The following is a 15,097-nucleotide window of genomic DNA, read 5'->3' on the forward strand; positions in this document are numbered from 1 at the left end:
CGTATATATCAATGCCGACGTGGTCGAATGGTTGTGCTGGGCAGGGAAGTGGTTGGAGAGGTGCGGTGCAGAGATGCGGGACACATTTGCGTCGCTGGCAGGCAATGCAGGAGCGCACGTATTTGTGGACGAAGGTGTACATCCCTCGCCAATAATATCGTAGGCGAAGCCGTGTGTAAGTTTTTGACACTCCGCCGTGACCACACTGTGGGTCAGAATGACAAGCGGAGCATAAATCTTGACGTAGGTGGCGAGGCACTACTAAGAGCCATTTGCGGCCGTCATTTTGGTAGTTGCGGCGGTATAAAAGTCCGTCGCGGATTGTGAAATGCTGCGCCTGTCGGCGTAACGCTCGAGGTGCCGAAGTTGCCGGAGGATTTGATAAAAAGTCGAATATCATGACGATCCATGGATCTTTTCGTTGCTCCGATGCCATGTCCAGGATGTCAAGTGGTGAGATGTCATGTCTATAAGTAGAAGTGCTGCTGTCTGAAGTAACTGGGGAGCACGAGAGGGCATCGCCGTCAGAGTGTTTGCGTCCAGAACGATAGACGACACGGATATCGTATTCCTGGATTCGGAGGGCCCACCGAGCGAGGCGGCCCGACGGGTCTTTTAGGTTGGACAACCAGCAAAGAGCGTGATGATCCGTCACCACGTCAAAGTGTCGACCGTAGAGATATGGACGAAATTTTTGAAGAGCCCATACGATAGCCAGGCACTCTTTTTCTGTGACAGAGTAATCGGCCTCAATTTTCGTGAGGGCACGACTAGCATAAGCGACGACGTATTCGGCATTAGTGTTCTTGCGTTGTGCGAGCACGGCACCAAGGCCGACACCACTGGCGTCAGTGTGAAGTTCTGTAGGTGCGCTTGGATCAAAATGGCGCAAGACTGGCGGAGACGTGAGGAGGTGACGAAGAGTCGTAAAGGCATCATCAGAGGCTTCCGACCAACCAGAAAGTTCATTGTCGCCTTGAAGAAGTTGGTTAAGTGGTGCGATCACTGTAGCGAAATTGCGAACGAAACGTCGAAAATAGGAGCATAGGCCAATGAAGCTGCGCAGTGCTTTCAAATCAGTGGGCTTCGGAAATTCGGATACGGCGCGAAGTTTATCAGGATCAGGAAGAATGCCTTCTTTGGAGAGAACGTGGCCTAGTATAGTCAGTTTTTGAGCTGCAAATCGGCACTTTCTTAAGTTATGCTGGAGACCATCATTCCGGAGGCAGGTCAAAACTTGATGTAAACGCCGAAGATGGGTCGGAAAATCAGGGGAAAAGACGACAACATCGTCGAGGTAGCAGAGGCAAGTATGCCACTTTAGGCCACGTAGGATGCCGTCCATCATGCGTTCGAAGGTGGCGGGTGCATTGCACAGACAGAATGGCATCACAGTGAATTCATACAAGCCATCTGGTGTTACAAATGCGGTTTTAGAACAGTCAGCGTCCGCCATGGGCACCTGCCAGTAGCCAGAGCGGAGATCTAAGGAGGAAAAGAACTCCGCTCCTTGCAAACAGTCAAGTGCGTCGTCAATACGTGGCAACGGGTATACATCCTTTCGGGTAATCTTGTGAAGCCTTCGATAGTCGACGCAAAATCTTATGGAGCCGCCTTTCTTTTTAACTAGGACGACTGGTGATGCCCAAGGACTACTAGAAGGCTGGATGACACCGCGATTAAGCATATCGTTCACCTGGTCATTGATAACTTGTCTTTCAGTCGCCGGTACTCGGTAGGGACGCTGTCGAATTGGTGCGTGGCTCCCAGTGTCGATAGTGTGCGAAACAGTCGTTGTGCGGCCGAGTGATGTTGCTTGGCAATCAAAGGAGGAAGAGAAGCCTTGGAGCAAGCGAAGAAGTTCGTCGCGCTGCGTCGTCGTAAGGTCACTGGCAATAGCTGGCGTAAAAAAACCCGGTAGGGACTGTGCACGCGATTCCTCGAGAGCAGCAATATAAGTGGAGTCATCCATCGCGTCAGATATTGAAGATGAAGTCAGTGGCTCTGCTCTGCCAAGGCTTTCACGGCGGCGTAAAGTAATTGGTTCAGCCGATGGGTTGGAGACGCACATGAGAGAGGCGCCAGCTTTGAACTCGAGGACGGCGAACGGCAGTGGTAGTGAACGGCGGCGAACTAAGAGTTCGGACGGAGCGAAGAGTACTGTGCCGTCATCTACATAGTCACAAGAGATACTGACAAGGGTGGAAGACCAGGCAGGTATAATGGTGTCTTCTGAAACAGAGATTTTGCGGCAATGGTCCTTATGGTCAGTGATAATATCAGTCGAAAACTGAAACAGCTCGATTTCGGCGCGGGCGCAGTCAATGATCGCATGATGTGTGGAGAGAAAGTCCCAACCTAATATGACGTCGTGTGAACATGATGGCAACACGACGAATTCTATGACATAGAGGACGTCCTGAATGACGACACGAGCAGTGCAGGCGCCGGATGGCTCGACGTGCTGCGCGTTGGCAGTTCGAAGAGACAGTCCAGAAAGCGGTGTCGTCACTTTTCCGATCTTGCGGCAAATACGGGCTTCTATCGCTGAAAGTGCAGCGCCGGTGTCGACAAGTGCTAGCGTCAATGTTCCTTCTATTGCGACTTCAATAACGTTCTTCGGGGAAGTGTGAGGCCTTATACATTTCGCTGGCACCGCAGTTCTCGCCTCCTGAACTGCGATATTTAGTTTTCCTGGCGCAAAGGGCTCCGACGCCGGTGCATGGGTGAAAGCAAGCGGCGGCGAGGAGAAGGTGAACGGCGAGCAGCGGAGAATGCGGTGTCGACAACAGGAGGAGAGTCAAAGGTGTCCGAATAGTTGCGGCGTTGGTGGAAACGTGGCGCATATGGACGCACATTGTTGGGGACGTTAGGGGTAAGGGGGCGACAGTGACGACAGATACTCGGGGGGGGAGGGGAGGGTAACGACAAAACCAAAAAGATTTTTAGAAACATGGCCATCCACCACTGCCAAGCCAGTTTTGTCATGTGATCATTTTTGACATCGCACAAAAGGAACCACGATACAACATTCCAGATTAGCGCGTCAGGGAATCTATTTCCTTTGCACTAAGGGAAACTGATGGCATGTTCACGCACATACTTCCGAAACGTGCAATCTCAGCGGCTTCAATTATTTCTCGCGTCATGTAGCGATCTCTGGTGTGTTATTTGTGTGTCGTCCAAATGCTGCGCAATTGAGCCTCTAATATGCTATACCAATACACCCAGTCGTCAACCTTGGCATGTTTCGTCTCCACTTCAGTGGGCTCCTTTAATTGTCTTTCTGCTCACCCTACCATTCCCTAACATACATTGTCGTCGCCATCTGCCGAGCATGAAGTCTGGCTTTCCACATACGCATGAACCAGCTACGTCCAGAAGTACTACTTCTCTTCGGGGGCTTTGCACCGTCGCAGTCAAAGGGAATGCGGGAATGCAAGCTTCTGCACTCCGAATGCCACAAACAAGTACGTTTCTTCGGGGACTGCCTCTTCTTACGTGTGCATGGGTCAGGTTCACAAAGAGGAAAACGTGACTGACGTTGTTTTAGGAACCTGGCGGATGCTACAGCTGAATTCATGCGGATGCAGACGCTTTCGCAGCTACGAGCACCGATGAGGCGAAAGACCACCTCCTCATTGGAGCCCATCCACATAGGAGGCAAGGTGGCGCTACCGGAACCCATCAAGGACGTTCTCTGTAAGGGACCAAAGTTTGCCGTTCAACCTAAGCTCTCTACGCCATCTCTTCTGGGCATCGTCAAGCGCGTGTCCAAGTTGGCTCCGGAAAGTGAATCTGACCGCTGTTTGTCCGAAGGCATCGATGTTTTTGTGAGATGCAAGACACCTCTAAACGCTGTTCCTGTCAAAAAAGCAGTGTCCTACCTAAAGGCGCATTCGCTGGCTTTAGTTCCGGTGGGTAAAGAAGGATGCTTCTTGGTGTTACCTAAGGAATTGTATTTGTATAAAGCAACAGAAGCCATCAGAGCGACTTTTGACTGCCGCACCAGTGCCAGCTTGTCTAAAGTAAAAAATGAAGCTAAGAAGTTGTGCGCCAGATCGAAACTAGATAATCTCAATAACTCTCTTGATAAAAACAGAAAATTAAGCTTACAAATGTTCTTCACAACAAAGATCCATAAAGCGCACTGCCCGCTTAGGGTAGTTGTCACTGCTAAAGTCACCTGGCAGTTTGCCGGTAGCCTCGTTCCTGCAGAGCAGGTTAAAATTACTGAAAGTTGACGACCCCTTTTTAATAAGAAATTCTGAGAAAGTCATTGCGTTCCTACGAGAAAATTGTTACAAGGGGTATTTGGCATACTCTTTTGATGACTAAGACTTAGTTTACCCTATTCCTCCCAAAGAGCTCTTGCTGTACATTGAACAATGTTTTGACAATTACGGAAACGTTCCCTTTAAATGATTCACAGATGCATGTTGGAGCGTTTTTAGAGTTGTTGTCCTGGTATTAAAGATCGAGCTACGTGTCTTGGAATGGAAACATTTGTCTTCAGAAACAAGGAATATGTATAGGTTCGTCTATCACACCAATTTTGAGCGACTTGTTCCTAGCCAACATTGGCAGAACCCTAGCGGCGCACCTCATGAATTCACGGGTTGCTCATGTGTTCAGGTTTGTTGATGATTATTTAGTTCTAGTGGAAAATGTTAAAAACATGACTCAATCGCCATTGACGCACCTAGAAAGAATTTTCAGAGAGGGGCTAGAGCCATTAGTGATCACAAGTGAAGAGCCAGACGGTGGATCAATTAGGTGTGTTGACTTAAAGCTAATTCTGGGCTCCAGTCATTGCTGCCGGCAATACGAACTGCGTGCGAATAAGCCTCCTTTGCGCTTCGAATCTGCGCGTTCAAAAGTCGCAACACGAGGCATAACACGAGGCATAGTTATGTTACAGAAACGCATTGCGAAAATCGTGCCATCACAGCATTGCTAACAGCTTTCGGGAGCAAATGCGGAGGCTCACGGAGGCAGGTTATCCGTTCCATGTATTAGTATCTGTGACACAATGTTCGCTTGAGGAAATCAACCAGGGCACCATTATCTGGGAAAGAGCCCTGCGGTCCAAGCACACTAGAAAAATATTGGTGATGGCGTACATCCATTCGATCGCGCACCGAGTGAAGAAAATTGGTAAGAGATGCGATATAAAAGTAGTGTTTTCCGCGCCGCAAAAATTGCTGAACATGTGTGCAAAGGCAAAGCTAGGTGCCGCACAGAAACGACGCTGTGAAACACAACATAGAAGAACGTTCGTCGACTGCACTTCCAAATGCAAGATTGTGAGCAAAGAAGGCAGCTTAATGACGCGAGAAATAATTGAATCCCCTGAGATAGCGCGTTAGGGAAGTATGTGCTTGAGTATGCCATCCGTCGCCCTTAGTGCTAAGGAAATTGATCTTCTCAAGCGCTAATCTGAAATTTTGTATCGTGGTTGCTTTTTTGCGATGTCAAAAATGATCACAGGACAAAGCTGGCTTGGCATTGGTGGGGGGCCATGTTTGTAACAATCGTTTTGAACGATTTCTGTTTCCGGATTGCCTTGCATCGAAGGTCGGATATCAGAAGTGTAGTTCTGTAAAATATACAACTCTGATTGGCCACAAAAAGGTCGTGGAATTCCCTTCAGTATAGGGAACTAGGGAAGAAGAATGTTTTAAAAGCGGATCTTTGCCGCAGAGAGAGGGGGCGCTGCGTGTCCTGACGTCTGCAGACTTGTGAGCTCTGACTAGAACCTGACGAATTGCTTCAATATGTAAAGAAATTTAAAATAAACCCCTTTCACTCTTACTCCCAGACGTACTCATCTATATGGCACATACTATTCCTTGCCTAAACGCTACGCTGAGTCTCAAACACACCAAGAAGCAGGCGGCTGTTTCATGACCTGCATGACACACATGTCACGGTATTCATACTTGAAGAAAAAAGCCAGTCAAAAACACAAAGGACAAGACGAGAGGATCACAGCACAACGACTGCCAGTCGTTGTGTGTGAACCTCTCCTCTTGTCCATTGTGTTTTTGACTGGTTTTTTTCCTTCAAGTATGTACCAACTGGCCCAGATTTCAACCCTTCTGCACGGTACTCATGTCATGACCTTCAATTTACGTTCGTCATATACTCTCGCTATACTATGCCAGTTTTGGTACATACCATGTTACGAAACGACCATGACAGCACGAAGGCGTAGGCGGCTTGATAGATAGATAGATAGATAGATAGATAGATAGATAGATAGATAGATAGATAGATAGATAGATAGATAGATAGATAGATAGATAGATAGATAGATAGATAGATAGATAGATAGATAGATAGATAGATAGATAGATAGATAGATAGATAGATAGATAGATAGATAGATAGATAGATAGATAGATAGATAGATAGATAGATAGATAGATAGATAGATAGATAGATAGATAGATAGATAGATAGATAGATAGATAGATAGATAGATAGATAGATAGATAGATAGATAGATAGATAGATAGATAGATAGATAGATAGATAGATAGATAGATAGATAGATAGATAGATAGATAGATAGATAGATAGATAGATAGATAGATAGATAGATAGATAGATAGATAGATAGATAGATAGATAGATAGATAGATAGATAGATAGATAGATAGATAGATAGATAGATAGATAGATTCAAAGTGGCAAGTGTTCGCCAAGAAGTGCCTCGCATTTAAAAACTATCAAGTGCTCGGGGCGTACACTAACCGCTCTGAGAAAAAAGCATGGCGAAATCAGGAGTCCACAAAATTCAGGTGCCGCGATTTATGACTGCTTCAAGAGATACAAATCTTACTTTACAGCACATATTACAACAGCAACATTACAAGGATTTGGACTCAGCAGTCTTTCCAGAAACGGTCAACCGGTTGTCACCTTGTTTTTCTCGACTATCTCGGAAAACTCCGGCAGAGTGAGTCGAGGTGGCGTCAGGACGCAGACTGCTCCATCGAGCACTGTCGTCATTGCCCAGAGGAAGCCGGATCCATGAGTGATGGGCGCCGGGAGTAAGAAGATGTCAGTCTCGTCGTACGAGACGCAAGGTCTGCAACATATAACATTTTTTTTTTTCAGACAGTATGCTCACGCTACGCTTTGTAGGTGGGGTAACAACATGTTTTGTGGGCGTGGTAACTAGACAACGAATTGTATTTTTAGGGCATTAAGCGGCAGGACAGGTGAAATTTCGCTGTTGCCATTGCATTACTTTGTTCATGTGGCTATCTGGTAGGCTGCGTTAGCCGAACTGTTTACTTTGATAAGTAATTGCATTCACAAGCCCGCTAACGTCTTTGTTAATAGATGAGGAAGCACGAATACCTTCATTGATTCCAAGTAGGATTTAGGCAACACACCTGCACCTAAGTGCCTTGACTCACACTCACTAAATAACTCTCTAGCATAACCAACTACGCATTGCAGCTGCTGTCACCATCGTGTTCACGAGACAAGACATTATCTGCAGCGTTTACGCCGATTCGCGGTTAGGTTTCTGAGCGGCCAATAAGTCTTTGAGGCACCCATAATTTACGAGAGGCAACAGCGTCTGCTTCTCACAGACGTTGACGTAACAGCATTGTCCACACGACAGCAAGCTGCGGCATGGCCATACCACCAAACTCCGGTGATACGCTACAAGCGACCGTCTTACGAGCTCGGCCACAGCGCCGTAGGTAGCTCATTATTTACTCAGGGTGTTCAGTGTCACTTAAAGCACCATCGCTATCTCAATATTTAGTCCCCTCTTCCCCTAACCGCACCTACTTCTTTTTGTAACAAATAACATAATTGAACTGACTATTTTATCTCTCAAAGGGCATCAGCGAGCTCTCCAGTACTCCTCTCCACCCTTTCTAGTTTTCCTCTAACGAGCTATAAAACATTGTGTGTGGCCGAGTGCCCGCTCTAATGTTTTTCACAAAGAGAAGTACGGTTCTGAGAAGTACCTCTAATGTACAGATGAACTTATTTCTAGTTATCACGCATAATAACGCTCAAAACAAAGGACATTTAGTCTCTGCTTCGGAAGGTGCACCAACAAACACAGCTCTCCTAATTAGATCTTAAAATTTTCCCTACCTCTGCAGTGGCATTCTGATTTCTGCGATTTACACTTCCCCTGACCTATCGCTTATGTTAAAATGCGTCTGTAAAATATTTTAGAGCGAAGCTTTTAGTGTAACTAGAAGCGCTTAGAAATGTTCTATACGCGTCTTCTGACGCTGTCCTGAAAAACATGATTACTCACGAAGCTGATGAAGGTTATATTCAGTCGAAATGTGGGATAAGCTTGGGGTGATTTGCAGACAAACTTTGAAGTGTGTGGGTTCACTAAAGGCGGAATAAAGGTAGTAAACAATTGTGTTCTGCCTCTTTAGGAAGAAAGTTTCCCAACAGCCCGGGGACAACCTAAACTGACAGCCCTTTCATAGTTGAATATCATTTTGGACAAGTTATGAGTGAGGTGTACAAGAATGTTTGATGTTGTAGCTTAAGGATGTCATTTGTGACAACTCATGCATAAGCGTCGCCGAGCTTTACATGAGTGTTTTCGGTACCCCGAACAAAATTTTACCAATGCTCTGAAAGAACTCTGTTTGACATAAAGTTGAGATTTTCAAGTGGACTTCAGGTGATATATTGAGGCAAAATTGGTTATGGCTACCTTTCTGTATGTTAATTGGTGATTCGTGGGCCGTTTCAAAAGTTTCAGGTAATAGCAAACAATGTCGAAAATTCGTTAGCCCAGTGCTCCACAGTGTCATACGGCCGTTATCGGCAACATTTCCCGCAGCCCGAAATAAAGTCTACGTGGTTCCGAGTTCTCATTGGCTGGAAATAGAGGTATGAGTGTTAGCTGTGGTGAAACTTTACTTTTTTTGTGGCCTAAATTGGAGCTTTCATAATAATAGCACAACCGTTTCTTTTTACCATATTTCTCTTCGTTATACAACGTTCGCGTTGATTCCCCGGTCCATTCGTAGAAATAAACAAAGTATGTCTTCAGTATTTGTTAAAACAAAGGGCAGGACCTGAATGTTGCGCAGACAAAGTTCGAAATGTGTGCGGACAGATATGGCATTTGCAATAAATTAGGTGTGCGTATATTTGTAATTTATGAACGGCACCTAATTTATGCCGTGGCCCTTGGCGAACTATAAATGCAGCTCATAAATATAGAAAGGTGAACATTAAGAATAGTCACGTGAATTGAAATATATGTAAATTTACTGCCACTTATGTAAACATTTCATTTCCGTTATTCGCTATGCTTCCGACTGTACAGAGAGAACCGTACACCACACAAAACTTACATTTACTGAAAAAGGCGAGAGAGAGAGACAGAGAGAAAGGACATTTCATTTGCAGTTGTCGAGTCACTGTAGCGTGTCAATTTTGATTAGAAAACTTCGAAAACAATTACTAAGCCCTCATTTTCCCCCAATTTTCATATGCTATACGAAGTTTGGATTATATTTTCCGGGCATTATCGGGGAGGCAAGCGCGTCACACGGTTTATGTTTGGTTAACAAGAGAGGCTGGTTGTCCTGTATAATTAAGGTAATTTCTAAGTGCGCGAGTTGATAAATGAAGAGCGCGAGCGCTTCCGAACGTTATAAGGGCGTTTCGTGAACGATGCAGAAATTAGCCTGCTGCCTTGGGAGAACTCTAACTTCCAACGAGATAAAATCTAACCGAATTTGGGAAAACATGATGAAAAATCTGCATTGGAAGTTGAATATGGGGAGCTCATTAACAAACATCGTGAATCTTTTCTTACGGCAAGTGGTCTAATGTATTAGATGCGTGTTATAGTATGAAGTGTTAGGTTTAATTACAGGTCTCTGCAGTTCTTAAAGCGACTGCTCGAAAGAAACAGCTTTACTTGATATCCGCGCGTGTTTCTTAAAAGTCGCGCAAGTGTGCTATATTTTTTCAAAGGGTGTACGTGCCTGACCAAACATACGCTTACATGCAGCCTACATGAACTTATGTGTCAAGTCAAACAGACAACGCTCATGAATGTTCTTGAGTAGCATGCACAGTCTAATAGTAGCTTTGTTTATACCCTTTTCAACACTTCCAACAAGTGGCCCATTCGCGTCGTTGAGCATAATGCCACTAAAAAAAAGCAACAAGTGGCAACGAAAGCTCACTTGGAGACGCAGTGGTTGGCCACGAAGCAGTAGTGTGTGAACTCGACTCCCTTGGGGAGTCCTGTTGTGCCGGACGTGTAGATAATAGCGATCACGGTGTTTCGAGGGTCTCCAATGGGACATTCCCGGAAGCTTGCTTCTTCCATGTCTTTGAAGGGTGCCGCAGACACAAAACCATCAGCTTCACCCATCGCGAACAAGCCCTGTGCAAGATACAGCAGTGATATTTTTTTAACCTGTTCGATAAAAGACATTACCATCATCACAACCATCATCATCATTGGCCTATATTTATGTCCACTGCAGCTCGAATGCCTCTCCAAGCGATTCCCAATTACCCCCACGTTGCTATAGCGCACACCAACTTGTGCCTACAAATTTCCCGATTTCCTCACCCTACCTAATTTTCTGCCGTTCTCAACTGCGCTTCTTTCCCTTGGCACCCACTCTGTAACTCAAATGGTCCGTCGGTTATTTAGCGTACGCATCACATGGCCTACCCTTCCGGACACCTCGCACGATTGAGTCCCATACTGCAGGAGTTCGACATAACCGTCGTCCACAAATCCGGACGCCAACACTATGATGCAAACTGGCTATCGCGCACCCCCACTGACCCGCCGCCGCAAAACAACGAGGATGACGACGCCTTCCTAGGAACAATAAGTGCGCAAGACTTCCCTGAACAGCAACGAGCACACATGGAGCTAAAAATCCTCGTCAGTATTTGAAGGTAACACCAACGTTGAATCTAGGGCCTTTATGAGAGGTTTGCCTGCGTTTTCCAAGCAAATTGACTTCCTTGTAAAGAAAGTATCAGCAGTCCGCACCAGCTACTTTCTTCTTATTCCCTCTGCACTCCATCTAGAAGTACTACACGCTTTACATGACTACTGGGTACCTCGGATTCTCCCGGAGGCTATCGTGGATACAGGAAAGGCATTACTGGCCACGGCTGAACGCCGACGTGGTCGGGTTAATACAGCCTCTTAAGCCTCCTTGCCGGTAATTTCACCAGATCGCAATGGCCTTGTTGGTACCATTTCCGGCGTCAACGTCTGAAAATCAGTGAATCGTCGTGGCTACCGACTACCTTACCCGCTAGGCTGAAGCGAAAACCCTGCCTATAGGTAGTACGGCCGAATCGCTAAAATTTTCGTCGAAAACATCCTGCTGCGACATGGTGCCCCAGAAGTCCTGATCACCGACAGAGGAACAACCTCCACTGCAAAGCTCACGCAGGCCATATTGCAATACAGCCAGACGAGCCACAGGACAGCTGTCTACCAACCGCAGACGAAGTGCTCTTACGAAGTGGCTGACAATGACCCTCGCTGACATGATTGCAATGTACGTCGACGTCGAGCACAAGACGTGGGATGCCGTCCTGCCGTAAGCAACATTCGCTTACAAAACAGCGGTGCAAGAAACAGCGGATATCGCGGCGTTCAAGCTGGTTTACGGCATGAAGCCGACGACGACTGTCGACGCCATTTTTCTGCACGTCACCAGCGAAGATAAACTTGCCGTCGCCAACTATCTCCAGCGCGCCGAAGAAGCCCGACAGATCACCAGCCTGTGGATCAAGAACGAGCAGAGTACCGACAGCCGGCATAACAAAGTTCGACGACGTTAGGTCGAGTACCAGCCCGGCGACCGGGTCTAGGTTTGGACCCCAATACGCTGACGAGGGCTTTGCGAGAAACTTTTTCGATGCTATTTCAGACCCTACAAGATCATCCGACGTTTTGGCGCAGTGAATAACGAGGTGCCTCATAATCAGAAAGTGGTTTTGGCGCGTAAAACCCCATAATTTTTAACAATGAGGCCGTGCTAGACGGCATTTCGCAATCATAGCGACGCCGACCACCGCCTGAAATTATCTATGTTGGGCGCCTTAAGCCCGTCCGCTAGCGGTAACTAACAACGGAACTTGTCTATTTCTCTTCACTGCATGTAGGTTCAGTTTCTTGCGCTCATGTTTGCAGCATTGGGACAATACTTTGTAAGAAGGGGGAATTGACGCGTGTGAGTGAGTGAAGTAACTTGTGCATTTTTTTTTACCTGCTTACCTGTTTTCGAGGACTGCATTTCACCCACTAGCAATTCAAAGTTATCTCGCTCAGCGAAAGACGCGCCTGCATGAATAGAACTTACTGGAACATTAACGACGCTTATTGTCTATTGTCACCGACGTCTATTGTCACCGAAGTTTGTATGATTCAATTTCACGTATGCGTGACGCAAACTGTGTAGCCCTTTCTGAAAGACGCGCGTTCCAGCGATTACTCTAGAAACGCCGATGACTCATGTTTGAAAGCCTACGCGCTTGAACGGCAGATCAAATTTTCGACGATCGCCGTGTGTAATAACTTATGGGGTTTTACGTGCCAAAACCGCTTCCTGATTATAGGGCATGCCGTAGTGGAGGACTCCGGAAATTTCGACCACCTGGGGTTCTTTAACGTGCATCTAAATCTAATTACACGGGTGTTCTTGCGCCGTGTGTATTTGTCGCTATCGTTGTACTTCTAGTGTGTACTGTTTTTCTGGCCATAGGTTCTCCTAATAAAAAGTTAGTTTCGCCATTGACAGCTTTGCTACTGTGTTCATGACCGCCAATACAACGTGAAAATATTATTGAATCTAGAGAGAAAACAGAGCGACAACTCGTTGAAATTATGAAAAAAAGGTTGCAGGAATATCTGAATTGACGCCGTTAAAAATAGAATTTGCAGACAGGTTTATGTTGAAAAACTGAAGCAGCTAAATTATGTAGTATAAATGGTTATATACACTTTACGCTTCAATTGGTGAGCTAGAAGCTGCTTACGAATAATTTACCAAAGCTATGTAGGAGCTCTATTAAAGGTTATAAAGATTAAACTTGACGTGTACGGTTGCTGAAGTTCATATAACTACCTATCGGCACAACCTCGTACTGCAAATCCGCTCGTACTACAAGTACACGATGCGCAGGAGTGGGCTTCCGGTTATTTTCGGGCCCCTCTTGTATAGCCTTCTTCGATCTTTTCGTAGGCTATTAAAATATTGTGACAGTAGTTTCCGCGATGTGGCTAAGCTCTACCTGAGTTGTCTTAGATCTTAAAGAGAGTGCTTGCAATTGTTTCCCGTCTTAGAAAATGTGTAGACACTGTAAGTGCTACGAAACGGTGTTCACATGGCCTATAAACAGAGTACCACTGGTATGTCGCAAATTATTAACGTGTAAATGTGTTTCATTGTGTTAGCCATAATTTCCCCAGTCCAACTGTTATTTTTGTACCTACTTTGAGAATGACTGAACGGAAAAGAAGGTAAAGGCAACTGAAAGAATTGAATTTGCGTTCCGAATAAGTGACATTATAGTACTTGTGATATTGCCGCTGTTTAGATTAGGCCGAGGAATGTGCAATCGCACATTCTGACAGTAGCTCTTTGACACAAGCGGAGCTATGATCGCGAGAAGTGCATGGGCGTATGGCATGGCCTATATGATTTGATGCTTGTCTTATCTAAAAGTGTGCATGTGTGCACTGGAAGTGCGAAGTAATTTTTACTGGTGCTAAAACAAGAAACTGACAGATTTCATCAAGCAGCCCAAGCAGGGCTTCTACGATTTATTTCGCACCAGCAAATTATAAGTTTATTACTTGCTTCTAACACAACATAACTTCTACAAATACCATTTTGTGACGTGGGCTCACAGTGTTTTCCAAGTTTACGCGATATTTTATGGTGGTATACTCGGCCACGATGGTAACACTGAAGCCTTTTTCGACTCGTTTGATGTGGCTGGTCGTAGCAGTGCTTTACTGCTCCTGCTATAGAGTGCTGGTTCGTTTAGTTTCTCTCGGAGACTAAAACAGTGCATTTCCCTGCACAATACCCAAATGTACATTGAACTCATCTGCAAGATCGGTTATAGAAGTATTGTTGCATAATGTAATTCGGAACCTTATTCTTACCGCAAACGCTTCGGCACGATATCAAATATGATATTTTACAGCGAAGATGTTAGGAGAATTAGAGAAACGGTTTTCTTGCGACAGTAAATACTGGCGTGCGATAGCGCGGTTGGTGTCAGATGTAAATGCAGCGCAACGTGTGTTGCCCAACGAAGTGACATACCAAAGCTTTACTAAACGATCAAAACATAAAGGCTATCTTGCGCATGCGTCACTGAAACAGACAACAACTTACATGCCCGATTCTAGCCAGTAATATATAATTTCACGTCGTGTTATGCCGGCTCCATGCTCGAGGTCAGCTAAGGGTTTCTATTGCTTCGCCAGCTCAAGCTCGTGGTGTTATCCAGCAAGGTCTCCTAAATGGGAGCCTTGAAAAGGACCGTATGACCAGGACGACGCTCATCTATCAACACAAACACGGCCAACGAACAGATCATTCTGAAAGGCTTGGGAAGTCGCCTTTACTGCTTTGTTGTCGGTAATGTATCGGTTGCTCTAATGGGCTTACATCTACGCAGGCTTTTTTTAATATTTTATTTTGTAGTGCTCGCTACACATGGCGCTTTATATATGTCTTTCTTGTTTTCAGCATTTCTCAGAAGCTTAAAAGTGATCTTCAGAAACAAGTGACCGACATCGGCTGTTTCCACCCACACATTCGGCGCTTATCGTTTTTCTCCCAGCACTGTACGCTGTTGTTGAAACGACTGTGCACCGGTTTATCTCGTTCGCTTTCTGTTACCTCATTTTATCTTCCGGAATTTTCTTTTGTTTCTTTATTCTCGGCTTGATTTTCAACTTCTCGTGCTCTAACTAGATGTAAGCGAAAACAAATAGCCGTAAACATTTTAACACGATGAAGTGCTGTTTGACATTTTCATTCAAAAGAAGAAATTGTTTCAAGAACACATTTTGCAG

The 15,097-nt window shown here is 45.5% G+C and overlaps 1 protein-coding gene across 1 annotated transcript in view; it reads right to left on the reverse strand.

Moving 5' to 3' along the window:
- LOC135920568 (uncharacterized) overlaps positions 1-15,097 on the reverse strand; it is a 62,511-nt gene that overhangs the window by 18,840 nt on the left and 28,574 nt on the right. The window contains exons 4-5 of the mRNA XM_065454888.2: positions 10,209-10,411; positions 6,928-7,096 (exon numbers count right to left, since the gene is read on the reverse strand). Coding sequence (XP_065310960.2) covers positions 6,928-7,096; positions 10,209-10,411 — 372 coding nt within the window. The remainder of the gene's footprint in view (positions 1-6,927; positions 7,097-10,208; positions 10,412-15,097) is intronic.

The sequence above is a fragment of the Dermacentor albipictus genome, chromosome 3 (assembly GCF_038994185.2).
Source record: "Dermacentor albipictus isolate Rhodes 1998 colony chromosome 3, USDA_Dalb.pri_finalv2, whole genome shotgun sequence".
Classification (NCBI taxonomy): domain Eukaryota; kingdom Metazoa; phylum Arthropoda; class Arachnida; order Ixodida; family Ixodidae; genus Dermacentor; species Dermacentor albipictus.